The sequence below is a fragment of the Ambystoma mexicanum genome, chromosome 1p (assembly GCF_040938575.1).
Source record: "Ambystoma mexicanum isolate Mex_15411 chromosome 1p, UKY_AmexF1_1, whole genome shotgun sequence".
Classification (NCBI taxonomy): domain Eukaryota; kingdom Metazoa; phylum Chordata; class Amphibia; order Caudata; family Ambystomatidae; genus Ambystoma; species Ambystoma mexicanum.
Window position 1 is genome coordinate 117,831,747 of NC_090921.1, and position 25,757 is coordinate 117,857,503.

Below are 25,757 nucleotides of genomic sequence, written 5' to 3' on the forward strand. Positions count from 1 at the left end.
GGGGAGAGTTGGGTTGAGTCTGACCGGTAGGGGTTGGGGAGGAGGAAGGGGAGGAGCAGGGGTTAGTTGGGGGGCAGCCACCAGGTGGAAACATTTTGTGTCAAAATGTACATGGAGGGTAAAAGCGGGCTTCATCTGTTGTCATTGAATGTTAGGGGTTTGAACTCTGCGGTTAAAAGATGTAAAGTAGGGAACGGTTACGCGGGTAAACTAGGCATGGTGGCCTTTGAGGAGACATATAGCCAAGAAATATAGCCACAAAATAAGGATCAAGGGCTATCCCCATATATTACAATCGAACAACAAGGGGAAGATGGGAGGGGTCCTCCTAGCGTTGAAGGGAATGAAGCGACTCCAGATAGTTGTGAACGAAGTTGTCAAAAAGGGTATATATATTTTCACTCATATTCAGTTGGGGACTTTAAGACTTACTATAGTCACACTATACGCCCCTAATGTGGAACAGGATGAATTCCTCCAGGTGGTACTGAGTAAATTAGAAAAATGTGCAATAGGCAAAATTATAATAGGAGATTTTAATCTAGCATGGGATCCAAAGGTGCATAAGAGTACAACAGCAGATGTCTCTCATAAGGGCCCACCGCTACAACTCGGTGCAAGTATGACTCGACTAGCTATGGTTGACTCTTGGAAAGAATTCCAGAAGGGGACTAAAGGATATACATTTTATTCCCATGTCCACTAGTCTTTTTCCTGGATAGATTATATATGGGTATCAACCACTTTGTTGGGGCGAGTATGTAAAATTGAATTGGGGCCAATTAATGTATGAGATCACGCTCCATTACCAATAGAAATCCAATTGGATTTCCCCCGGTTAGGCATTTGGTGCTGGAAATTCCCAACGCATTTGTTGGGCGACCCGGTCATTAGCGCTGACCGGGGTAAAACTGGGGGGTTTTTCGCAAACAATAAGACACCAGCAATGCAGGAACAGACGTTGTGGGGTACCTTTAAAACGATGATGAGGGGCGAACTAATTGCAATAAAGGTCCAATGAGAAAGACAACTTAAGTTAATGCAAAGGGATTTAGAATCACAATAAAAGGGGGTAATGAGCACAATGGAATCAAATAGGGGTGTGATGTTACGGAGGGAATATAGACACATTAGCATACAATTGGATTTGTTACGGACTAAACAGGCTGAGAAGTCTTTATTATTTCTGAAGCAGCTCTATTATTTAAATGCAAACAAGGCAGATTCGATGCTAGCACAGCAAGTGTGAAAGAAGGAGGAAGCAAGGGCCATCCTCCGTATTAAAACAGGTTCAGATACTTATAGCACCGTAACTGAAGATATAATACAAAGATTTACGGACTATTATTCTAAGTTATATGCTTCAGCTATACCAGATGAATTAGAGCAAGAGACATACTTGAGGCAATGCCATTTGAAAAGTCTTGATCCTGAGCAAAGGAAGGAACTGGAAGGGGAGATTACGATGGAGGAAGTACGTAAAACAATTAGGGCTCTTCCTATAAATAGGGCTCCTGGGCCGGATGGTTTCTCAGCACTATTCTTTCAAACTTACGTAGATTTGCTAGCGCTGGTATTAACTTTCCTTTTTAATTCTTTCATCAAGACAGGATGTATTACACGATCTATGGAAGAGGCTAACGTGGTGCTATTTCCTAAGCCTAACAAAGATAAAACAGAGTGTGTGTCATACCGACCCACTGCTCATCAATATTGACGCAAAAATTTACAAAAATATTAGCACTATGAATGGAACACATGAACATATTCACCCTAATCAATCGTGTTTTGTTAAGGGAAGACCAACTTTTAATAATATATACGAAGGGTGAGTCATTTGCTTGAGAAAGTAAACAAATCAGGATTGCGGCAGGGATATTAGCTCTAGATGCTGAGAAAGCGTTTCATCGAGTGGAGTGGTCCTTTTTGTTCTGTACTCTGGAGGTGCATGGCCCAGGCTAATGATCAGACTCTGATACTCCAATTGGCTATTAATGGGTATATCTCATAGGGAATTAAAGTATCTTGCGGCACGAAACAGGGATGCCCTTTGTCCCCACTACTGTACGCAATATATTTGGAACTGCTTTTATCAAAGATCCGTAATGAGAAGAACATTAGGGGGATACTGTTCAGTGGTATGGAACATAAGGCGATGGCATTTGCTGATGACTGACTTGTCACGGCAACAGACTTGGTTGACTCACCATCGGAATTGACTACAAAACTTAATAAATTTGGAGAAGTAGCAGGTTTGAAGATCAATACTCACAAATCAGAAATCATATTATGCAAGGTAGAACTCTCTCCACGGAAAGGGCTGCAGATTTGGATCATTATCAGAGGACATTTAACGGGTTGAAATATCTGGGAGTGAAAATAACCGAATCCATGGAGTCTATATACTAGGCTAATCAACCCATGTTATTGGATTCCATTAAAAAGTAGTTGGAGGAGCGTAATCTATTATTAATCTCATTGTTAGGTATGACTACTGTAATTAAAATGGTTGTCCTCCCGAGGGTGTTATTTCCATGCCTGCCCCTCTGGCATTTTTCAAAAAACTGAATAAGGTTGTTAGCAATTTCATATGGAATGGGAAAAGACCAAGGGTAACTTGGAAGGTATTGACGGCACCTGTCGAGAGCGGAGGAATGGGGGCCCCAAATTTCAAAATCTATTATCAAGAGGCTCAACTGCAGATTATACGGTACTGGTTTGGGGGAAATAAGGGAAACATATGGGTACGGATGGATCAAGCATTGGTCGGTAGGCCCTTAGGAGAAGTTCTCTGGTGTCCGAAGGTTGATCGACCCCTTGTACAAAAGCAAAATAACGGCATTGATGGGTGACATATGGGACAAGGTATTACGGTGGGGGGGGGGGGTTAACAACGTTCCCCTCTCCTTTTCTCCCTTATTTCATAATCCACAGTTCACGCCTGGGTTAGAGTGGGGTGCTTTTAAATGTTGAGAAGAGGTGGGGTGCCAGAAGATGGGTGAGTTTAAGACATTTCAGCAATGTAAACAGGCACTTGACTTGCCTGAAATACAAAGGTTTAGATATTCACAATTGAGACATTGGCTCAAGGGGAAATAAGCGGAATTAAGGGGCTTTAACCCCCTTTGAAAAATATTAAATTACAAATTCAGGGGACCTTCATATGGTCACAGTACTCTATAGACTACTTACAGATTCTTTGACTATACACCAGCACTGGGGGTATATGAAACAATGGGAAAAAGTCTTAACTAAACCTATACTGGATGAGCAATGGCAAGAAGTTTAGCAGAGGATACCGAATCTCAGGAGAGTACTTCAAATTCGAGAAATGTGGGTTAAAGTTATGGTACAGTGGCGTCTGATGCCCGCGAAGCTACAGAAATTCGACCCTAAAATGTCCGGGAAATGTTGGAGGGGTTACAAGGAAATTGGGACATGGAGGCACATATGGTGGGACGGCCTCGTCCTAAAGCCATTCTGGAAATGTATTAATGTGGCAATGAAAGAAATATTTGGGTGTGGAATTCGCAGGGCCAAAGCGGGTGGGATTGGGTTCCCACATATTGCACCCAAACTCTGGAATGCCCTTCCCAACACACTCAGAGCTGAGACGTCCCTCCCAGCATTCTGTAAAGTGTTAAAAACGACACTTTTCAACTAACACCGCCAGCTTCCTCCTCTCTCTCCCGTTCACTCATGTAATTCTGATATAAATGTGTGTAAATGTATTCTGTAACTAAGTATGTTGTCTTGTAACAGCGCCTCGATGCCTTAGGGCTGTTGCACGCTTTATAAATTAATAAGATACCGGGGAGACTATGTTGGGGTTGAGAGATGTTTTGGAGGTTTTAGTATTGAAGTCTCAGGGAAAGGCGTATATGATATTGAATGTGTCAGCAATCACGGATACCCACAGAACAGGAATGGCTGGCTAAGATTTGGCATTACGTCTCTTTGGAATGGGTAACCTATGTGGTTCAAGGAGAACAGAAAAACTTTAAAGAAGATTGGGACATGGTTTTGGACTTCCTTACGAACGATTTTCGTGAGAACTGGCGTCCACAAGGAACACAATTGTTAGACTTATTTTAAAGATGACACCCGGAATATCAAGAATTGATCTAAGGACAAAGCTAGAGGAGGGGCAGCTGTTCTGGGGGAAGGGAGGTGTGAGAGGGAGGAGTGGGCTCGGGGTTGGGGCGTGTTGATGTATGTTATAACCATAAATGTTAATGAAAACACATCTTAAAGAAAGAACTGGACCCAACACTCCAAATGAGATCAGAACAACTAGACAATACTCTGGGTGACGTCTCACTGGTAATATGTTCAATGGCAAAAAGTAAAAAAAAAAAGCCTCATTTGCTTTCTTATGTATGATACTGCCTGGACACCCCGAATTCCCTCTAGCTCTTACCCACAGATATACTCCATTTGCTAAAGGCACATTCTTCCCCCAGCCCTACTGATGGTCGTGGCATGTCTTTTTCATACAAAAAAAATAAGGTATATTAAAAATGTGTTGCTGCTCTTAGCAAGTTGTTTTCTTCCTCACGAATAACACAACGTGAATAAGAACAGATACAAGTAACATAACCACCAATAGTTAGGTCATCGACCTGAGTACACATGAACCAGGACACAGACCTGTTGAGTTTGGACAGTACAAGACTTCACCAAAGACTGGCTTTCTTGCAGAGTGTCAAGCCCAGAACCTCAGCAATATAACAGTTATATATACCCCCTAAATGAAGCCCTACCCACAAGATCATGTTTTAGTTTGGTCTCTCCTCTAAGGTGCCCAACCTTCTCTGGCACCAATACTCACCAAAAAGAAGCAGGAGCCAATGAGCACTGCTTTGATGTTCACGTCCAGGTCAAGGGGGAACTGGACTGTGAAGTGCCCGCTTTCTCTGCGGATCATGCCCACCGTCTGGGTTTCATCATTGGACTTCACCTGCGGGCACAGAGGGGAGGAGAGTTACTGGAGGTCATTATTGCCATCACCCTTTTCACAACAGCCTTGACCTGGGAGCCAAATCAGAGGGGGTTGGACCTCTACCACAGCGTCTTTTAGCTCTAGACGGAAGATCAAGAGCGAAGAGTGCTTTGGGACCATAATTATGGCCAAAGACGCTATAACAAACCACAAAATGAATGACTCAAGACCTAAACAAAAGCAGCAGTGTTTTATATCATGTGAAGGAAGATCGCCCTCAAACAGCTGAATTCTTTGAACCATCTTGAGGAGTCGTTGGTATTCAGCAAACAAAGCATGTTTAAAAGGAGAGTTGGAGCTCCTTATTAGGGTATTGTGCTATACAGAAGTGAAAAGTGTATTTGCAGTCTTTTGTGCATGTGCCTTGATGTTACAGTATAGCACTTGATGAGGTCTATTCAAACTGGGAGGGGAGATTAATCTTTATGTTATGCTGTATACTACAGTGAAACCTCTTTTCTCACTCATGTCAATTACTGTCACAGATTAGCCAATTCAAAAAGAGGTTACTCTGATTTACCTTTGCTATAAACTTGTGACGGCTTTTCTATTAACAAAGAAGTTACTTTAGGTATCTGTGACTTATACCTCACTTACTCGTAGTAATCGTCGATTTTTAGTAAACAAGGATTGAGTGAGAGTCACCCATAGTAGTGACTTCTTTGTGAATTAACCCACAGTGTTTGCCTTTTAGATTGTCCAAGGTATCATTCATAAGCTTCTAACACGCTGTGCACAGATCCACAACTGTGTGTTTGGCTGAAACGCTCAAAGGGTTTGTCTCCATAACCTGCAGTCCCTCCCTATCTTATAGTGAAAGCCTGATTAAGCTCCTTTTATTTTTAATGCAGGATGTTACCTGACATGATCTTAAAGTGGAAATGAGACCTTCTACCTCACCTTCAGAGAACCACTAAAACTTGGCGCATGCCAGTTTTCAGCTTATTTGCATTTGAACCTTAACAATCTCTTGGACCTTGCTTAATTCGGTTATATTTTCTTGTCAAAGTATTTTCGATCTTATTGATGCTGTTGCGGTGAATCGCACTACAATTTGGATTCTTATTCTCCTAACAAAGTTTGAAAAATGCCCCAAGACATTTGCCATTGAGTTTTCAAAGTAGGATTGACTTTCCTAGCAAGATCCTATCAAAGATATTTTCTGCTGCTTCAGCATGTTCTCTTACAGCAGTTAAGCCTAGGTGATATCTGCCAATGATTCGCACTCTTGGCATTAACCCCACTTACATTTTTCTCAGCCCACCCTTGTTCCTTCCCGATTTCCTCTCTTTTTATCCTATTCCATTGTCTACCCCTGAACTTCTATTACTTCCATGTGCCACTTTATCTTTCTTTCTTCCTTTGTTTGTTTCTTTCTTTCTTTCATCTCTCCCCCTAATTTCATTTCACCATCCTGCTGTTTTAGCTCTTCCATCCTCTAGATTTTGAACACCCTTTCTCCTTTCATTGTATTTCAATTCCATTTTTAACCTTCTAATTGTCTGTCCTTCCATAACCCAATGCCCTCCTCCATCTGTCCTTCTTTATCCTCATTGTGTTCGTAGTTTCACAATTGCTTCCTTCTTTATGAACCTGAATCCCATCTTGTCTAACTCTAACTTCTTTTCTTCCATTTTCCCTTTTACATGACCTCTTTTAGCCCTACATTGTACCTTACCATTAGTACTATCTTAATACCCCCCTGCTCCTACCGGCCTTTCCACCATCTGATTTATTTTTCATCTATCTTTCCTGCTGTTATGACCTTCCTTTTCCTTCCAACCGCCACCCCCCTTCCATTCCATTTGATTCCCCCGTTCCTTTCACTTGATTTTGAAAAGGGAACATTTAAAATACACAGCATTTGATGGCTTGGCACATGAAACCAACAAACTGCAATGTTCTTCTCACACACTATTTACAGAGGTTTTGAATTACATCTGGTTTCTGATAGAAACCATTAGAGCCATTAACATGTACAGCCAGTTTGGAACATGAGTAACCGTACTCAAATGGGATGTGTGGAACATATGGGGGGTCCATTTCTTTTGTTTCATTCATTTTCTTCTCCAGCCAACCTTATTAGTTCTTCCTTCCGTCTATGCAGTCTCCCTTCCTTCCAATCCCCCTTCCACTCTCCCCCCGTTGCCTCATTCACTGCCCTGCCAAACCTTTACCTCAAAGTTCACATCACCAAAGAGGTTGGTTTGGAAGCCAGGGCCCACAACGACCAGGACGGTTTGCTTGGTCGCATTCTGAATAGAGAGGCTGGTCACAAAAGCGCTCCAATTCCACATGCTGTATCCAATGATGTTGCCGGGTGGACAATGGATCTCGAGCTGCAACGGCAGAAATGTATGACTAGTCAAGAGCTTAACATGGTAACTGTGTTCCTGGTACATGGTCATGAGCAGGCAGTGGATGTAGTGTTCAGATTATAGGCCACAGGGCTCTCTTTGGACATAGCACTACTACTTGTGCTAAGACCCAACAGACAGGAATGCACTTTTATGAAACATCAGCATGCAAAACAGAGTTTACATCATGGAGAAACTGTGATGGACACACGTCAATAGTGGAAATGGCTCTACAGATGTGTTAGAGTATGGGCTGATGTAGCATTTTCATTTGATCAGACGGAGAACTGGAGAAGGCTTGAGCTGGCTAAAGGCTTTCTCTACCAGTGAAACTTTGTACAGTCAGCAGAAAAAAAAACCTTGTTAAGGTATAAATGGAAGGCATCAGTACTGTCATATTAAATAGATGTTCTAAGGACTCCCTCCCTGCTACATGCATCCTTGTGGCATTTCATGCCTGGGCTGTCACAGTATTCAGGTGCCACATACCTTTATATCTGGTGCCCTTGTTAACTACTTAATATCCACTCTGGGCGGGATATGGACAATAGTCCATGAGGTCATAGCTTGGGCATGAAGATGACAGGCACCGATTGTTGCCAGTCAGGGCAGAGACCAGAAATACGGGAGTGATTCTAAAAGCAGGAAGTTAATAGGGCACATTCAGGAGGTACCATGGACGCCCAGTAACAAGGGTCAGGACTCTATACTGTTGTTTGACGGACGATCTTTTGATAATCTTCTTTTTGGTCGATTGCACTTGGTCCAATTGTCTAAATAAACATACAGATATGCATGTGTGTATATGTGTGCATGGGGGTAGGTGAGTAAGGAGGTGGGGAAAGGGTGTGGTAGGGAGGGAGGCAATAGCAAGAGAACACTGGTGTAATTCAGGTTGATCAAATGTAGTCAATCAAAAGGTAGTCCTAAGAAAGTAGAACCTAAAAGGCATTGCTGATATGAACATTGCTGAGGGTATGAGATGATTCACTTTCAGTCAGCTAGAAGTATGAGATGCTGAGAGGAGACTCACCCCCCACCAGTTCAAGCGCAATGCGACTATTAGCGTAGTGCTGATAGTTTCCACAAGTATAAAATCCCCCTGCATGAGACTGGATAATGCACCCATATTTGCAGCTCATTTCCATCGTTCTTATATCTCTTTGCATAAGATCGGTCTTACCCTTGCGTATGGAGGGATTAACGATTGGATTAGCCTCAGGCCTTAAGGCCATAACTTTTACGATGCTGTTCGCTGCTACCTTCCCCCTTTGTGCCAACTTGTCTGACCTCCTTAGCCTGGGCTGCATAGCAGTAGCTACCTCTGCGCCCAAACACCCAAGCATTATAGGCCCATGTGTCTTGTAGTTGCTTACATTAGGTGAACAGGTGCACTGGCAGGGCTGCAAGAGCTGCATCACTTCTTTGCTGTTGTTGTCAGAGATATGGAGGTTGTAAAGAGGACCACAGCATACAACCTCCTGCTTGCCAGTAAAAATCCTCTGGCCCAAGTTGTTCACCATTTCGTAGTTTCGGCCCCATCTCTGCCCACTAGAAACTGAAGCAAATATTATTAATATTCCATCCAGCAACATCCAAGTAATGCAGGTCACTATTATCGACCGAGGTGCAAATAACAATAACCCATCATGTAAACGTCATCACGACCATCAGCCAAGGATGAGTCTTGTTGATTAGCACTGAAGACTCGAGCACAAACAAAAATATCATACTTTTATTCATCCTTGTTAGGATTGTTATTCTAAAGTCCAACTAAGGGCTTCATAAAACCATACATCTGAGGCAGTACATATGTTCCACTCTTAGTATAAGGCGGTACCACCTGAGGAAGTGGTAGCATGGACAGAGCAGCCAGGCTCCTCTTAGGAGGGAGAGAGGGCTGAAGCTTGGTACAAAGAAATTGTAGCATACATACGGTCCAAAGAAACACTGAACCACTATGTATCGTAAAAAATAAAGGGTTTATTTAAAGACAAGTAGACCAAAATAATTCTTGGGTAAAAGTGCTATCACATCATATAAACACAATCATAAAAACCAACTCAATACCTATGGTATGCAAACCAAGGTATAACCTTATTTAGAAGAGCCAGAAGCCAAAAAGATTAGAGTGCTACCGCCTATATTTGATCCACCAGGATCAGTCGAGATTTGTTATGGGTAGACAGACAGCGGACAATATTATAAGGGTGGCACATCCAGTAGAAAACGTACACAAAACGGCCACACCAGCGGTCCTGCTGGCTCTGGATGCGGAAAAGGCATTTGACCGAGTGGAGTGGCCTTTTCCATTTAGGGTAATGGAGAAAATGGACCTGGGAGGGGACTTTCTAAAAATGGTGCAAGCCAACTATAATACCCCAGTAACGCGGCTACTGGTCAACGGCTCGGTGTCATGCCCGATCCACCTGGGAGGAGGAACCAAACAGGGATTGCCCACTCTAATCACTACGGGAAGCAGAGAAGGTCCAGGGAATTCCCTTTGGGGATAGGCAACACAAGGTTGCAGCATTCGCCGACGACAAGCGTCTGGCTCTCACCAGGCCTAGGGAGTCAATAGAGGCATGTAGGGGCCAGTTGGGAAGATTCAGGGAGGTCTCAGGGTTAAAGATCAATCTCAAAAAGTCTGAACTGCTTAACTTAACAGTGGGGAAGGAGGATATAGCAGAGCTAAAGACAGCGTCACCGTTCATATGGTGTCCAGGGGGGATCAAATGCTTGGGGGTTAAAATAACACCATCACTGTCGGGGTGGTACAAGGCCTATTATCCGCCCATACTAAAGGCAATAAAGGAGGAGTTCCAAAAGTGGAGGAATCTTAAGAGTATCATGGTTGGGAAGGATGGCAGCGGTGAAAATGGTCACACTCCCCCGGCTGCTTTAGCTTTTTCAGGCAATCCCACTGGCCATACCGTTAGGTTTCTTCAGAGAACTAGGGAAGGTGACCAATGAATTCATTTGGGAAGGGAAAAGGCCTTGGATTAGCAGCCATCTTCTGAGGGCCCCCAAGAGGGGTAGGCTAGCTCTCCCCAACTTCCAAAAATACTACGTAGCGGCACAACGGCGGGTGATTAGGGAATGGTTCTCTGGGCCCGAAGAGAAGCAATGGGTTAAGATGGATAGATCAGTTGCGCAACATGACTTAAGGAGATCCTATGGTTGCCGAAGCAGCTCAGGCCGAAACACATATATGAGCACCATAACTAAAGTCTTGGCGGACACCTGGCATACAGTGGTAAAGAATCAGGGTATCGTGACCTTCCCGTCCCCATTTACACTGATTTTTTATAATAGAGACATCACCCCGGGATGGAGCGGGGAGCCTTTGTGAACTGGAGGGAAGGGGGTTGAAGGAGGATTGGGGATATGTTCCAGGATTGGAAGGTTTGCTCCCTTTTTGAGTGCAAACGGGCGTTTGGGGGTGGAGTAAGGGGAGAGACACAGGTATTTTCAAATAAGGCATTGGCTAATGAACAGAGAAATTAGGGGGCAGCCACCCGGCAGGTCACCTCATTTGAAAGGTTCTTATTGTCCCAGGATGGATTAAAAGGCCTCATCTCAAACCTATATAGAATACTGGATGATGCATCTCCCCGGATGAGCTGGCCGTACATGCCCCGCTAGGAGCAGATTGCGGGGCAGGCAAGTGATAGGGAAGAGTGGGAAAGACTTTGGAGAAGAATACCCAAAGTGGCAAAGGCCTCACAACTTAATGAGGCATGGTACAAGATTTGCATGAGTGGACAACACCCCTGCTCGCACAGAATATATGCGGATGTACCCAAGGAATGTTGGAGAGGGTGCGGGGATGAGGGTACGGTGGCACATATTCGTTGGGAATGCCCCAAGATTGAGCTGTTCTGGAGGAAGGTACTGCAGGCAAAAACCCAAGCATTTGGGGGAAGAGTCTGGAAGAATCCCACAGCAAGTCGTGTTGGGTATGAAAGAACCAGTGGCAGAGGGGGAAAGTAGCGGTAGGGAAAAGGCAAGGGTGGTTTTCACACTGGCAGCAATGACCCTTATTGCCCAATTATGTAAGGGGCTGAACATCCCAACAACACAAGAGTGGCTACGTAAGGTATGGGAGCTGATGGAAGTTTAACATGTTGTAAAATCAATAAAGAAAATTTAAAAAAAAAAAGAAGAGCCAGAAGCAAGTCAAGGTGAGTCAAACCTAAGGTTAGACATTCAGGATAGTAATATACTATTTGTGGGGAATAAGATCAGGTTGCATATACTTTAAGAATACCATCAGTATTTCAAGGGTAGTTGACCCTGTCAGTCATGCACTAACACTCAGTTATAAAATCATATAATAATAGAATTATAGACCTTGCAACATTACCTTTTAGAACTGAGTTCAAAGCTAGTAAAACAACTCATACTTTCTGGAGGGGCATCAAGCTACTCAATGATATGTATGAAAACTCAATATCTATTTTAGAATGCACTAAGCAAGGCAGGGAAAGCAAAACCCAATTATACTTTAAGAAAGACACAATGCATTTCAAGGTATGTAATTGACCTATTGGCACATAGCTATCTTTTATGAAATAGCTAGTTATACCCAGTATACTTTTAAGAAGTGTATGTCACAGGTTTCCCCCCTTCTCACCTGTCTACGTTGTTTTCCGGAATTCCTTGAAGGAGTCTTCTTGCGCACGGTTCAGGTTTTGTATAACCCTGTGTGAGCGTTTTAGGGTTCCAGCGTTGCAAGTCCTGGAACGTTCAGAAGTCCAGGAAATCCAGGAAGCGAAGAAGGGCGTACTCGAAGACGGGTACACTGAGGCCCGCGATACAAGTGTATAAAAGAGGAAGGAAATGAATGAGGAAAGGAAAAATAGGGGGCCAGAAATCAATGAAGTCAGCGAGGGCGAACTACGGCGGCACACGTCTAGCCACTGCAAGCGGTAGCCTTGAGACGGGCGGGGCCACGGGGGTGTGGCCTCTTTATAGAACGTGTTACGTCTGACACGGAAGCTGGTACACAGCATTCTGTGTTTGACGGCCATGTTGGAAGTATTGCAGAGTGCAAGCCCCGATGTGTCAGGGACCAGGAAGTCCAAAAGGGACGTATCCAACGGTTCATGACAGTGTACAATACAGTTTCTATGGTAAGAACTTTACAAAACTATTTTAGAATAGCACCAAAGCAATTCAGCGAAGCACAACCAAAGGTTACAAGTTTAGAAGAGCAGCAGCTAATCAAGGTGACTAAGACCTAAATATTTATTAATGGAGCCTCCAGCTACTTAAAGGTAGGTCTAAACCGTAAGACTTTTTAGAATCTGTATGAGGAAGACCAGGGAAAGCAAAACCCAATGTTACACTTTAAGAAAGACTCACAGGGTAATTCATAGAATTTCGCAGAAAAGTGTCGCAAGCGGCTGGCGCAGAGTGTCCGCGTGCGATTGTCTGCGCCAGGCACGTGCGCTAAAACCGATTTCCGCGCACAGCGTATTCATGGATTTTAGGCTCCCAAACCAGCCGTGGCGCAGAGTATTGCAGCGACCCTGCAGCAGCGCCAGTAACGCCCCCAAGAACGCCCTCGCGCAAGGAAAAGCCATCAAAATCGCTAAATCATCGCAAAGGGCTGTGCTAACCCTGGACCAGTTTACAGGGCTGCCAAACAAGGAACGCAAAGCGGGTAACGTTCATATCAGGGGTACGCGGGAAGTTTTACACGCGATTAGCCAGGGTACGTGTATTACAGGGGTACGCGGGAAGTTTTACACGCGATTAGCCAGGGCACGTGTATTACAGGGGTACGCTGGAATTATCACACGCGATTTGGCTGGGTAGGTGTATTACAGGGGTACACGGGAAGTTTTACACGCGATTTGGCTGGGTACGTGTATTACAGGGGTGCGCTGGAATTATCACACGCGATTTGGCCAGGTACGTGTATTACAGGGGTGCGCGGGAATTATCACACGCGATTTGGCTGGGTACGTGTATTACAGGGGTGCGCGGGAATTATCACACGCGATTTGGCTGGGTACGTGTATTACAGGGGTGCGTGGGAAGTTACACACGCGATTAGGCTGGGTGGGTCCTCACAGGTGTTCCCTGTACACCCTCCACGGCCCCTGCAGGCAGCCCACAAAACAGGGGACTACCCTGCACACCTGGTCATGTCCCCCTGCACCCCCACCCCCCAGCCACCAGGGGCAGCCTCCACCAGGCCCCCACTCATGTCTCCCACCACCCCCACCCCCCAGCCACCAGGGTCACCCTCCACCAGGCCCCCACCCATGTCTCCCACCATCCCCATCCCCCAGCAGTGCAGGGGCAGCCCCCACCAGGCCCCCACTCATGTCCCCTATCACCCCCACCCCCCCAGTCACCAGGGGCAGCCCCCACCAGGCCCCCACTCATGTCCCCTATCACCCCCACCCCCCCAGTCACCAGGGGCAGCCCCCACCAGGCCCCCACTCATGTCTCCCACCACCCCCAAACCCCAGCAGTGCAGGGTCACCCTCCACCAGGCCCCCACTCATGTCACCCACCACCCCCACCCCCCAGCCACCAGGGGCACCCTCCACCAGGCCCCCACTCATGTCTCCCACCACCCCCACCCCCCAGCCACCAGGGTCACCCTCCACCAGGCCCCCACTCATGTCTCCCACCACCCCCACACCCCAGCAGTGCAGGGTCACCCTCCACCAGGCCCCCACTCATGTCACCCACCACCCCCACACCCCAGCAGTGCAGGGTCACCCTCCACCAGACCCCCACTCATGTCACCCACCACCCCCACCCCCCAGCCACCAGGGGCACCCTCCACCAGGCCCCCACTCATGTCTCCCACCACCCCCAAACCCCAGCAGTGCAGGGTCACCCTCCACCAGGCCCCCACTCATGTCTCCCACCACCCCCACACCCCAGCAGTGCAGGGTCACCCTCCACCAGGCCCCCACTCATGTCACCCACCACCCCCACCCCCCAGCCACCAGGGGCACCCTCCACCAGGCCCCCACTCATGTCTCCCTGCACCCCCATACCCCAGCCACCAGGGGCAGCCTCCACCAGGCCCCCACTCATGTCTCCCACCACCCCCACCCCCCAGCCACCATGGGCAGCCTCCACCAGGCCCCCACTCATGTCTCCCACCACCCCCACCCCCCAGCAGTGCAGGGGCAGCCTCCACCAGGCCCCCACCCATGTCTCCCACCACCCCCACCCCCCAGCAGTGCAGGGGCAGCCCCCACCAGGCCCCCACTCATGTCCCCTATCACCCCCACCCCCCCAGTCACCAGGGGCAGCCCCCACCAGGCCCCCACTCATGTCTCCCACCACCCCCAAACCCCAGCAGTGCAGGGTCACCCTCCACCAGGCCCCCACTCATGTCACCCACCACCCCCACCCCCCAGCCACCAGGGGCACCCTCCACCAGGCCCCCACTCATGTCTCCCACCACCCCCACCCCCCAGCAGTGCAGGGTCACCCTCCACCAGGCCCCCACTCATGTCACCCACCACCCCCACACCCCAGCAGTGCAGGGTCACCCTCCACCAGGCCCCCACTCATGTCACCCACCACCCCCACCCCCCAGCCACCAGGGGCACCCTCCACCAGGCCCCCACTCATGTCTCCCACCACCCCCAAACCCCAGCAGTGCAGGGTCACCCTCCACCAGGCCCCCACTCATGTCTCCCACCACCCCCACACCCCAGCAGTGCAGGGTCACCCTCCACCAGGCCCCCACTCATGTCTCCCACCACCCCCACCCCCCAGCCACCAGGGGCAGCCTCCACCAGGCCCCCAGTCATGTCTCCCACCACCCCCACCCCCCAGCAGTGCAGGGGCAGCCTCCACCAGGCCCCCACCCATGTCTCCCACCACCCCCACACCCCAGCAGTGCAGGGTCACCCTCCACCAGGCCCCCACTCATGTCTCCCACCACCCCCACACCCCAGCAGTGCAGGGTCACCCTCCACCAGGCCCCCACTCATGTCACCCACCACCCCCACCCCCCAGCCACCAGGGGCAGCCTCCACCAGGCCCCCACTCATGTCTCCCTGCACCCCCATACCCCAGCCACCAGGGGCAGCCTCCACCAGGCCCCCACTCATGTCTCCCACCACCCCCACCCCCCAGCCACCAGGGGCAGCCTCCACCAGGCCCCCACTCATGTCTCCCACCACCCCCACCCCCCAGCAGTGCAGGGGCAGCCTCCACCAGGCCCCCACCCATGTCTCCCACCACCCCCACCCCCCAGCCACCAGGGGCAGCCTCCACCAGGCCCCCACTCATGTCTCCCACCACCCCCACCCCCCAGCCACCAGGGGCAGCCTCCACCAGGCCCCCACTCATGTCTCCCACCACCCCCAAACCCCAGCAGTGCAGGGTCACCCTCCACCAGGCCCCCACTCATGTCTCCCACCACCTCCACCCCCCAGCAGTGCAGGGGCAGCCTCCACCAGGCCCCCACCCATGTCTCCCACCGCCCCCACCCCCCAGCAGTGCAGGGTCACCCTCCACCAGGCCCCCACTCATGTCCCCTATCACCCCCACCCCCCATCAGTGCAGGGGCAGCAGGCAGTCAGGCAGCAGCAGGTGGGAGCGTGCTCGGGCTCTGGGGGGCAGTAGTTCAGCCTTCCGGGCAGGAGCGTGGTATTCCGTGTGCGTACGCGTGGCCAGCTTGGTAGGGAGTGATTTTGCACGTGAAAATCCTGCACGTCAGCGGCGCGTAAGCGCGTCTGTGACGTGACCCGCACAGGTGTTTCCCACACAGCACGTAATGACGGAGCACACGTGGAAAGACTGCACGTCAGAGTGTAATTGCGTGTGATTGGTGGAAATGGCCCTACACGCAGAAGTGACAAAGCGTGTGATTGGTGGAAATGGCCCTACACGCAGAAGTGACAAAGCGTGTGATTGGTGGTAATGGCCCTACACGCAGAAGTGACAAAGCGTGTAATTGGTGGAAATGGCCCTACACGCAGAAGTGACAAAGCATGGAATAGGTGGAAATGGCCCTGGCCCTAGCGCGTACACGCCGCGTAAGTGACGCTGGACGTGTGGGCCTGTATAAAAGGTACATGTAGAACACGTTTTACTTGTACGTGCTTTTCGTGGAGAGCGAGTGGGTGAATTCTGTACTTCTTGTCGTTTCACACGCGATTTACTTCACGGCGTTTCAAATTCGTATTCCCTGTTACCTCTGACAGCTTTTTCTCTTTTACTGGTTTACCTGGGCCTGTTCCCTCAAACAGTGTTCCCTTCTACTGTTGTCCTGTCTCCTCAGACAGCGGACAAATCTTCTTTTGGCGGGGGTGTTGCCAACCAAACGTGCTCCTTTTACACGCTCGTTTACCAGGCAGACGGTGAGTCACGCACGTATCTAACATCTGTGCTTGCCCCGTGTGTAGCCTACCTCTTCAGAGGTCATTCTAGGCTGCGTGTGACACGCATACGTTCATTCTTGTGTTACTGGGTGCCAGAGCGTAGTGCAGGTTTTTCTTTCTGCACACGTGGTCTAGGAGGGGTTGCGTGCACGTCATCTCCCTTTTTTGGGCCTCCTGTGCGTTGCGTGACCCGTCATCTTTCCCCAGGGGTTACATTCAGCCTTGCTAGAGCACTAGGGTACAATTACCATCTGGTACCCAACCCCTTTGACCCCCAATTGCCCAGGACAATAGTCTACATCCACTCCCATACGCACATTAACATCAGTGCCATGGCTGGGAGGCGAGGATTCCGTAAGGGTGGCAAAGGTGGAAGAGCCACAAGTGGTGGCCGTGGTGGATCCGGTAGGGGACGTGGTCGTAACTTGCAGGGTGAGCCTGTCCCCCCATGTGTGGAGGACCAGTCACGGGCACCCACAATCCCCCCCCTTCCCCCCCTCCCATTGAGACTGATGTGGCTGACACCATCCATGCTCAGCCCTTGTTGGACCAGCCCATTGTGGCACCAGACCTGGCTGACTCCATGGCTGACTTCCAGGTCAGCAGGGCTACGACACGTGCGCTGGTGCACGTTGATGCCATCATGCCAAGTGGATCTGGGGCAGCAAGGTCATCTGCTGCACCAAGGAGGCAGGGCGGAGAGGCTGCAGGGGCAGCTGCGGCTCCATCCACCCCAGCCCTCACACACCCAGCCAGGACAGTGTCGGTCCTAGTCCATGCTGCTGACATTCCCCCTGACACCATCACACTAGAGCCAATGCCTGCACCAACTCCCATGCTGAGTGTGCAATCCCACACTCCTGATACAGAGTCCACCAGGGCTCCTGCCCCTAGTGTCCAGAGCGGCGCAGGACACTCAGGATCACCACCACCTTCCAAGCGGAAGAGGAAGAGTGCTCGTCCGGCACAGGCTGATGCCCCAGACACGGCTACACAGTCCGGCCCGTCCAGGAAGCCCAGCTTCACGGATGACGAACTGAATGCACTTGTCGAGTATGTGTCCGGACATGACAACGAGATGGTCATTGTTGCAGGATCCAAGACCACACCTGCACAACGCCAGGCACACTGGCAGACCGTTGCGGACATCGTAAGTGCCCTTGGAATCGTGAGGCGCACAGCCAATGATTGCTATAAGCGCTGGAATGACCTAAAGCGCAGGGCAAAGAGTAAGCTGGCCTCAAGTCATGCCGCAACTCTAGTGACTGGAGGTTGGTCTCCAGTAGTAGACATGGAACTCACTCCACATGAGTCAGTCGCTGGGACCTACGTCACGGAGGAACAGATCCAAGGCGTGGGAGATCTGGCTGATTACGAGGCATTGTCCGGTGAGTGCACATGCATGTGTGTGTCATCCATGTGCATGGTGTGTGTGTGAGGGCTTCTGTTCGGGTGCCAGGTGAGAGTGTGTGCGCCTGAGTCGTATGGGTCAGCCATGTGCTTCATGCAATCCTTCCTGCACAGCTGCATTTGGCCATAGCAGTATCCCTTCTGCCAACAGTAGACATCTAGCATAACTGCACGCCAGTTGCCCTTGAAGTGTCACCTTGACACAACATATTTGCTTCTTTTTCACTGTTCATTCAGTCAGTTTGTTTGCATTCCACCACTTTCACTAGGCATGTCGCTGTCCACTAGTCACATGTCTGACATGGGTAAGGTAAAGTGGAGTGACTTTGTTACCTGGATATCATTTGTACACACATGTCCCTGTGCAATTTGACCATTTCAGACTGGCAGCTCCAGGTGAAAAATCTGACCTGTTAGAATTAGAAAAGCAATTATATGCGGGAACTGGACTGAATGAATAGGTGCTGCCCTCCTCTCCATCTTCACTCAATAGCAATGGTACATGCCATCTGTGTGATGGCATGTGTGTTTCACCTGCCAATCACAGGCCAATGTGTGATGCCACTGCCAGGCAGCATGCAGAAAATGTGTTCATCTTCCATCTTGGTGTCATCAGTGTGTGCCATTTGCCTGCACTTCATACGCAGTGAGGGTGCATGCATGGGAGGGTTTTAGTCATGTGGGACATGTGTCAATGAAGTACTGGTTCTCTTGCTTCTCAGCCCTCAATGTGTGCCATGGTGCTAATGCCTGTTTCCATTTCTTTGTTTTCATGTCTTTGCAGGGGAAGACGCACCTGATACTGCTGGGGTTGTGGAGATGGTGCAGACCCAGGAGGTGTCCCAGGGCCGACCAACCACCAGTGAGGGACGTGGTGTGGTGGTGGGGGAGAACCCACAAGTGCTGCAGGTCGTGCTCTCAAGGGGTGTCTCTGGCTGCACCTCCCCCGAGCTGTACTCAGGTGTTGATTCGGATGAGACCTACGTGCCGTCGCAGGTGAGTGTTCCAGGGAGGGATTCTGTTCTGTCTCACCCACCTGCACCAGGGTCAGTACCCTCCATGGGGATGTCAGTGTTGGCAGCTACGCCTTCGGTGGTTACGGATGCAGGGTCACACTCCGCGACATCTGATCCTGTTCCTGGGCCAGCAGATCAGAGGGGGAATGCAGTCCTGCAGCCTCAGGCAGTGCCGGCACAGCAAGGCGCAGTTCGCCTTGCCCCAGACAGGTGTGGTGCCGTACGCCACCCGGCAATACCGCATGGGAGCAATCCATTTACGGTATGGCTACCCAACAGGCTGCATCATCCGAGATGATGGCTCAGGCCATGGATAGGGTGGCCACTTCCATTGTCCCCCCAGAAAGGCTGATGGAGCGACTAGAGCAGGCAACCGACTCCATCTGCCAGTCACACAGCGAGGACATGTTGGGGTCCAACAGGGACAGGCGGGCGGCACTGGCGACTCTGCAGGAGGCCATCTCCATTGAGTCCCAGGGCCACAGGGAAGCCCTGAGGCAGGAGCTCCTTCACCTCAGGACGACTCTTGTTGAGCTTGAGGCTTCAACACACCAAAGGACAGAACAGCAGTTGGAGCGTCTCACCCGTACGCTCTCAGCTGAGATGCAGGCAGCGAGGGCGGAGGTCCGGGCATCCCGTGAGTTGTTGCATGGGGACCTCCGCACACTCATCCTCCAGAACCAGACCTACCACACCTGCATGCTTGCAGCCATGGAGGAGCAGACTCGGGCCTTGCGTGGGCTGCCTCCCATAGTGCAACCACCTCCGGATGCAGCTGCACAGGGTGATAATAGCGACAGCAGTGATACTCCCACAATAGGGTAGCCGTGTGGGCCATGAGCCCATGGAGGTGTTTTATCTTCCCAGGATCCACGCAGGTGGGTTCTGGTGTGCATCCTGTCCTCGGACCTCCTGGGTGGCCTCCCCAACCCCCCCGGGCCCATCAATGGCCATTTTTGATTGTTTCTTATTTTTATTTTTATTTTGATTTCTTTTATTCCCATTTTTTTTGGGACGATCTGTTGGCTTCCGTGGTTCCTGTGGGCATACGCTGCATTGTGGCTGGGCACATGCAGGCTTGTAATGTATTTGGTTCAGATGCTTGGGTTTGAGTCACACACACCCCTCCTGCTTCCCGTTTCCATGGGCTTGCAAAGGGTGTGCCCAAGTGACAGTGAATTACACAGTGACGTTGGACTCCCATGAGCTGTGTGGGCAGTCTGTAGTCAATACTGTGTATACATTCCTAGTACATATTGCTGTTGTGTTGTACACTGCATGTTGCATTGATGTGTAACTCTTCTTCTGTGTCTACCTCTCAATTTGCAGGTCCCTTCCTCATGTCCACACAAGGACCTCTAGTCTGGAGATGGGGTCCATGTTGGCAGCAGTGCACCTACAACTCTACATGGCGACAACACTGCACAGTTGGTAGTGGTGGGAGTGCAGGCATTTCCAGGTGGTGAGACTACTAATATGTAACATTTGTGATGTCATGTTAATGGTACTACGTGCTCAAGTATGTTGTTGGTCCGGCATTGCTGTGAGCATTTCAGGTGTTGCAGGTTTCTAATAGTGCCACTGTACATAGTGAGACTGATGTCATGTTGTGGGGATTACTTTGCTTACCTGCAATTAGCATGACATGGCACGGTGTGTCGTGTGGCGGTGCTGGGGTTGGGTTGGCTGACATGTCACTGTCCTCTTGTTGCATTTTGCAAGTGGGTATTCATTTTAGCTGCTTCAATGTGTAACTTCACAAAACTGCATTGGTGGTGTCTGTGTGGGTAGGGATGCACACATTGTGACACTTCCAGGTGAACAATATCAGGCTGACATGGTATTCCCGGTTCATTCTCCAGACATTCAGGATCAGTGTCAGGTTGAGTCATCATTGATTGTCAGATGGAATGTGCCAGGGCAGTGTGCACTCCACAGGGGTGTGATTTCTATGTGAAGTAATTAGCCACTAGCTGTGTACGGGCTGCCTCCCCCCGTGCCCTTTCCCCTCCCATGCGCAGCGGCTGTGCATGTGGTTGGGGATGTGGGGCCACCACCATGTCCACGGCCAGGCCCCGGCGTGTTGCAACGTTGTGCAGGACACATGCTGCCACTATGATCCTGCACACTACTGGGGGAGCGTATAACAGCTGCCCGCCAGAACGGTCAAGGGAGCGAAAGTGTGACTTTAGCACTCCGAATGTGCGCTCCACTATGCCCCTGGTTGTAATGTGGGCTGTGTTATATCTTACCTGGGGTGGCGTGGTGGGGTTCCGAATTGGCGTCATCATGTGGGGGCTGAGAGGGTAGGCACTGTCCCCTGTGGAGGTGGTGATTGGTATCATTGGTGGGGTTGTGACCTTGCTCAGTATCCAACATGCATGCATGTGCAGTGGCATACATACTCACCAAGCAGCCATGTATCGCCATGCCGCCCAGCTTCTAGGTCCCGGCTTAGGGTGGACATTCGGTAAATGAAGCTGTCGTGGGTGGAGCCGGGATAGTTGGCATATACTGAGGTGATGATTCCCTTGGCATTACATGCTACCTGCACGTTGATGGAATGCCAGTGCTTGCGGTTCCTATAGATGTGCTCAGATGCCCTGGGGGGACGTAGAGCCACATGGGTGCAGTCGATGGCACCTAGCACTTTGGGGAATCGTGCCACAGCGTAAAAATCCAGGGCGGCAGCATGCCTTTCTGCAGGTGTTCTGGGCAGGTATATGTGCCTGCGGACTGATGGGCGTGCAGTGATGATGTTCAAGACCTGGTGTAGGCAGCGTGACTGGGTGGCCTGTGACACCCCACCCACTATGGCACTTGTCCGCTGAAATGATCCAGTGGCTAAGAAGTGCAGTACATTGAGGACCTTCTCCAGGGGGCTGAGTGCTTGGGAGCACAGGGTGGGTGATGTGAGGTCATCCTCCCACTCACTCACCAGGTCCAGTATGATGTGTGGTGGAAACCTGTACCTCCCATACACCTGGTCATCAGGCATCCCGAAAAGGCTGGTTCTGGGTGTGAATATTCTGGCCCCGACTATCCTCCTCCTCCTCCTTTGGTAGCCCACTGCCACTGCTGCTAGGAACGGTATGTTCATCCTGGCGTCTGAGCTTGTTATTGTAAAAGTCCGCAAATTTATGCTTTGCGCGTGTTCTAGGCGAGCGTGTGACCCGCGCACCCCTGGAATCCAGTTCCCAGTCCAATAGCGTGTGGAAATTCACACGCACCACGGGATACAGCGTGTGAGCCGCGCACCCCTGGAATCCAGTTCCCAGTCCAATAGCGTGTGGAAATTCACACGCACCACGGGATACAGCGTGTGACCCGCGCACCCCTGGAATCCAGTTCCCAGTCCAATAGCGTGTGGAAATTCACACGCACCACGGGATACAGGTTCGCTGACGTACTTGCGTGTGTAAGTGCCCGCGCACCCATTAAATACACGTACATAGGCCAATCGCGTGTACGCGCACTTTTGTCCAATTACACGCGATGACACTCTGACGTGCAGTATCTCCACGTGTGCCCCGTCATCGCGTGCTGAGTGGGGAACACCCGTGCGGGTCACGTCACAGACGCGCTTACGTGCTGAGGGACTCTGGTCCAATAGAATCGCGTATGCGTGCTTACGCGCTAAGGGCCTTTCCTCGGATTTCACGCTGACGTGCAGGATTTTCACGTGCCAAATCACTCCGTATCAAGCTGGCCATGCGAAAACACACGGAAGACCACGCTCCTGCCCAGAAGGCCGAGTTACTGCCCCCCAGTGCCCCGAGCAGCCTCCCACGTGCCATCTGCTGCTGCCTGCCTGCCTGCCTGCTGCCACCGTGCCCTGCCATTTGGTGCCTGCACATCAGCCATCTGCAGGGGTCCAGTTGCTGTGTCCACCCCTGCTGGAACTGAAGACTCCCGACTGGGATTACATCGCTCCACAGCCCAGCCCCAGGACCCAGTTGCCCACCCACACCTGCCTCTGGGGTTGCCATGTCGGGCACTTCCACATCTGGCACCAGTGGCAACCCCAGGCCAGAGGGGCAGAGGGGCACCAGCTTCACTGTCACCGAAGTTGGTGTCCTGGTGGAGCATGTCCTGGGGCAGTATGATGCCCTCTTTGGATCGTCCCGCGCCAGCAAGGAAGGACGGCAGAGGATCTGGGCCGACTGTGTGGTTGCCATCAACGCGGAGGGGGTGGCAACCCGCAACGTCCTGAAGATCAAGAAGCGCTGGGAGGACTTGAGGTCCAGGACCCTTGTGAAGGCCCGGCGCCTCGTGGAGGGGGGCCGGGGCCGCATGAGTTCCATCCAGATGAGGGTCCTGGAACGCGTACGCCCAGCGCTCCACGCCCAGATCCTTGAGAGGGAGGCCCGTCTAGAGTTGAGCGGTAAGTGTCCATGCATTACTGTGTGAGACAGGGCATGTTGCGGTGTGCTGGTTCTATGATACTTGCCTGTATGTGTGCCATAGGCCATGTATGCATGTATGTGTGCAGGGACATCATGGTAATGCATGTGCGACCAGTGATGTGTGATGCACATGGTTGTTGCATGTGTTGAAATGCCGCATGGGGAGCCCTATGCAGATTTTGAACATGAGAGCATGCCAGTCTCTGTACCTGGACATGGGTGGGGGTGAGGGATGGGTGCTGATGCCAGGTACATATATGGTAGCCATGTCTGTGTGCCTGACCTGCATGTCTGTGACTTGTGCATGCCATGGATGCATGACACATGTGTGTGACAATGCACAGATTCAGTAAAGCAGCCAAATTACCCTTGTATCCGCTGTGTTTGGTGTGTTTGGGGCCAGATGGATGTGACTGAGGTGAAGTGTGTGCATGTGATAGGCATGAGCCATGATGCATGTGAGTTACATATCATTGAATGTTTCAAGAGTCCATTGGACATGCATGGAAATGTCCATGGCATGCACCATGCCTGTTACTGTGTGTGTTTTGCCTGGACTGACCCATGTGTTGTGGAGGGACATGATGGAAGTGTACTTTGACAGTGGTGCTCATCTGCTATTGCTTCCTGTCTAGGGGACCATTGTACAGTGCCCTGATGCTTGTGTTCTTTGTCTCCCTCTACGCAGCGGCTAGTGAAGAAGAGGGCGGAGACGGCGCTGTGGAGCAAGGCGGCGGGGATGCCCCCACGGCTGCAGCGGAAGGGGTGGGTGAGCCCCCACAGGGGCCTGCTACAGTGGGAGACGGTGAGGAGCCATCCAGGTTGGTGGTTTGCACAGAGGAGGAGGAGGCCGCCACTGGGGCACACATGGGGCCTGGTGGGGGCATCCCTGCTGGTGCAAGTGGTGCAGTCCAGGGCCAGGGGCAGGAGGCAGCACAGGTCACCGTGGAGGGGCCTGTGCATGTCGCTGTCCCTGACCCTGTGAGTGCACCACCATGCACCAGCAGGGATGCCCCGTCCCAGGCCTGTCCGCAGGTAGAGGGGATGTCCATGTCACCTGACTCCCCTCCACCTGCGGACGTGGGAACCCCTGGCCGTACGGAGAAGGTCCTGATTGGGGTCGCGATGCGCACGGCTGTGATTCGTGATGCCGTGCGTGCTTCCCGGGAGGAGCACGCACGTCATCACGAAGTTCACCGTGCCGACGTGGCCCAATTGGGATCGGCCATGTTCGGGGGTTTCCTGCATGTGTTGGCCAATGTGGCGGCCCTCTCCTCCTCTGTGCAGGCTATCCACCAGTCGTTCTCCTTGCCGTCTTCCAGCCCAGATGCCACCAGGGCCCCCTGGTGGAGCGTGACCCTGGTGGCTGGGGTGGGAGACATGAGTGGGGGCCTGGTGGAGGGTGACCCTGGTGGCTGGGGTTTGGGGGTGATGGGAGACATGAGTGGGGGCCTGGTGGAGGCTGCCCCTGCACTGCCACAGTCGGGAGTCAGAGATCCAGCAGGGGTGGACACCAGAGCAACTGGACCCCTGCAGATGGAGGATGTGACGGCATCATCGGGCAGGGCGTTGGTGGTTTCCATCAGCCTGGATGCCGTCGTGCTGGCACAGGCAGTTGCGTCGGAGGCAGCAGCAGGCTCAACGTGGGAGGCATCATGGCTCGGGGCCATCAACATCAGGGGTGCAGGCATCGGCCGGAGGGCAGGAGAACCCTGGAATGGGAGTGGCTTCCGTGTGGGAGCGGTTGTGCCAGCGGATAGGTGCGGAGCAGCAGCGGGCAGAGGAGGAACGGCTCATGATGGTCAGGGCGGAGGACTCCATGCGGAGGGCGCTGAGGCGGGCTGAGTGCCTCAAGGGTCTTCGCAGGGAGTTTGAGCTTGACACTGCGTTATCCCTGCGGGACCTCGGGGCCAGGGAACATGCCCGCCTCCAAGCCATTGACCAGGAGTTCGATGATGCCCTGGCCCATGACAACAACCAGTGAGCCGTCCGAATAGCCCGCTGCCTTTGTATATAGTTGTATAGTTAGGGTTAGGTTTCCTTTGTTTTTTTGAAATTTTTTTGGTTGCGATTGGACAATGCACCACTTTTTTGTATATAGTTCAGTTTTTAGTTAGTAGTCATAGTTAGGTTTAATTTGGTTGGGCTCATGGACCCAGGATGATCTTCTTCATGGTTCTTCATTGGCTTATTTT

The 25,757-nt window shown here is 51.1% G+C and overlaps 1 protein-coding gene across 1 annotated transcript in view; it reads right to left on the reverse strand.

Annotated features, from left to right (window-relative positions):
- Positions 1–25,757, reverse strand: part of LOC138566931 (phospholipid scramblase 3-like) — a 304,959-nt gene that overhangs the window by 21,499 nt on the left and 257,703 nt on the right. The window contains exons 4-6 of the mRNA XM_069644686.1: positions 8,736–8,917; positions 7,180–7,341; positions 4,832–4,960 (exon numbers count right to left, since the gene is read on the reverse strand). Coding sequence (XP_069500787.1) covers positions 4,832–4,960; positions 7,180–7,341; positions 8,736–8,917 — 473 coding nt within the window. The remainder of the gene's footprint in view (positions 1–4,831; positions 4,961–7,179; positions 7,342–8,735; positions 8,918–25,757) is intronic.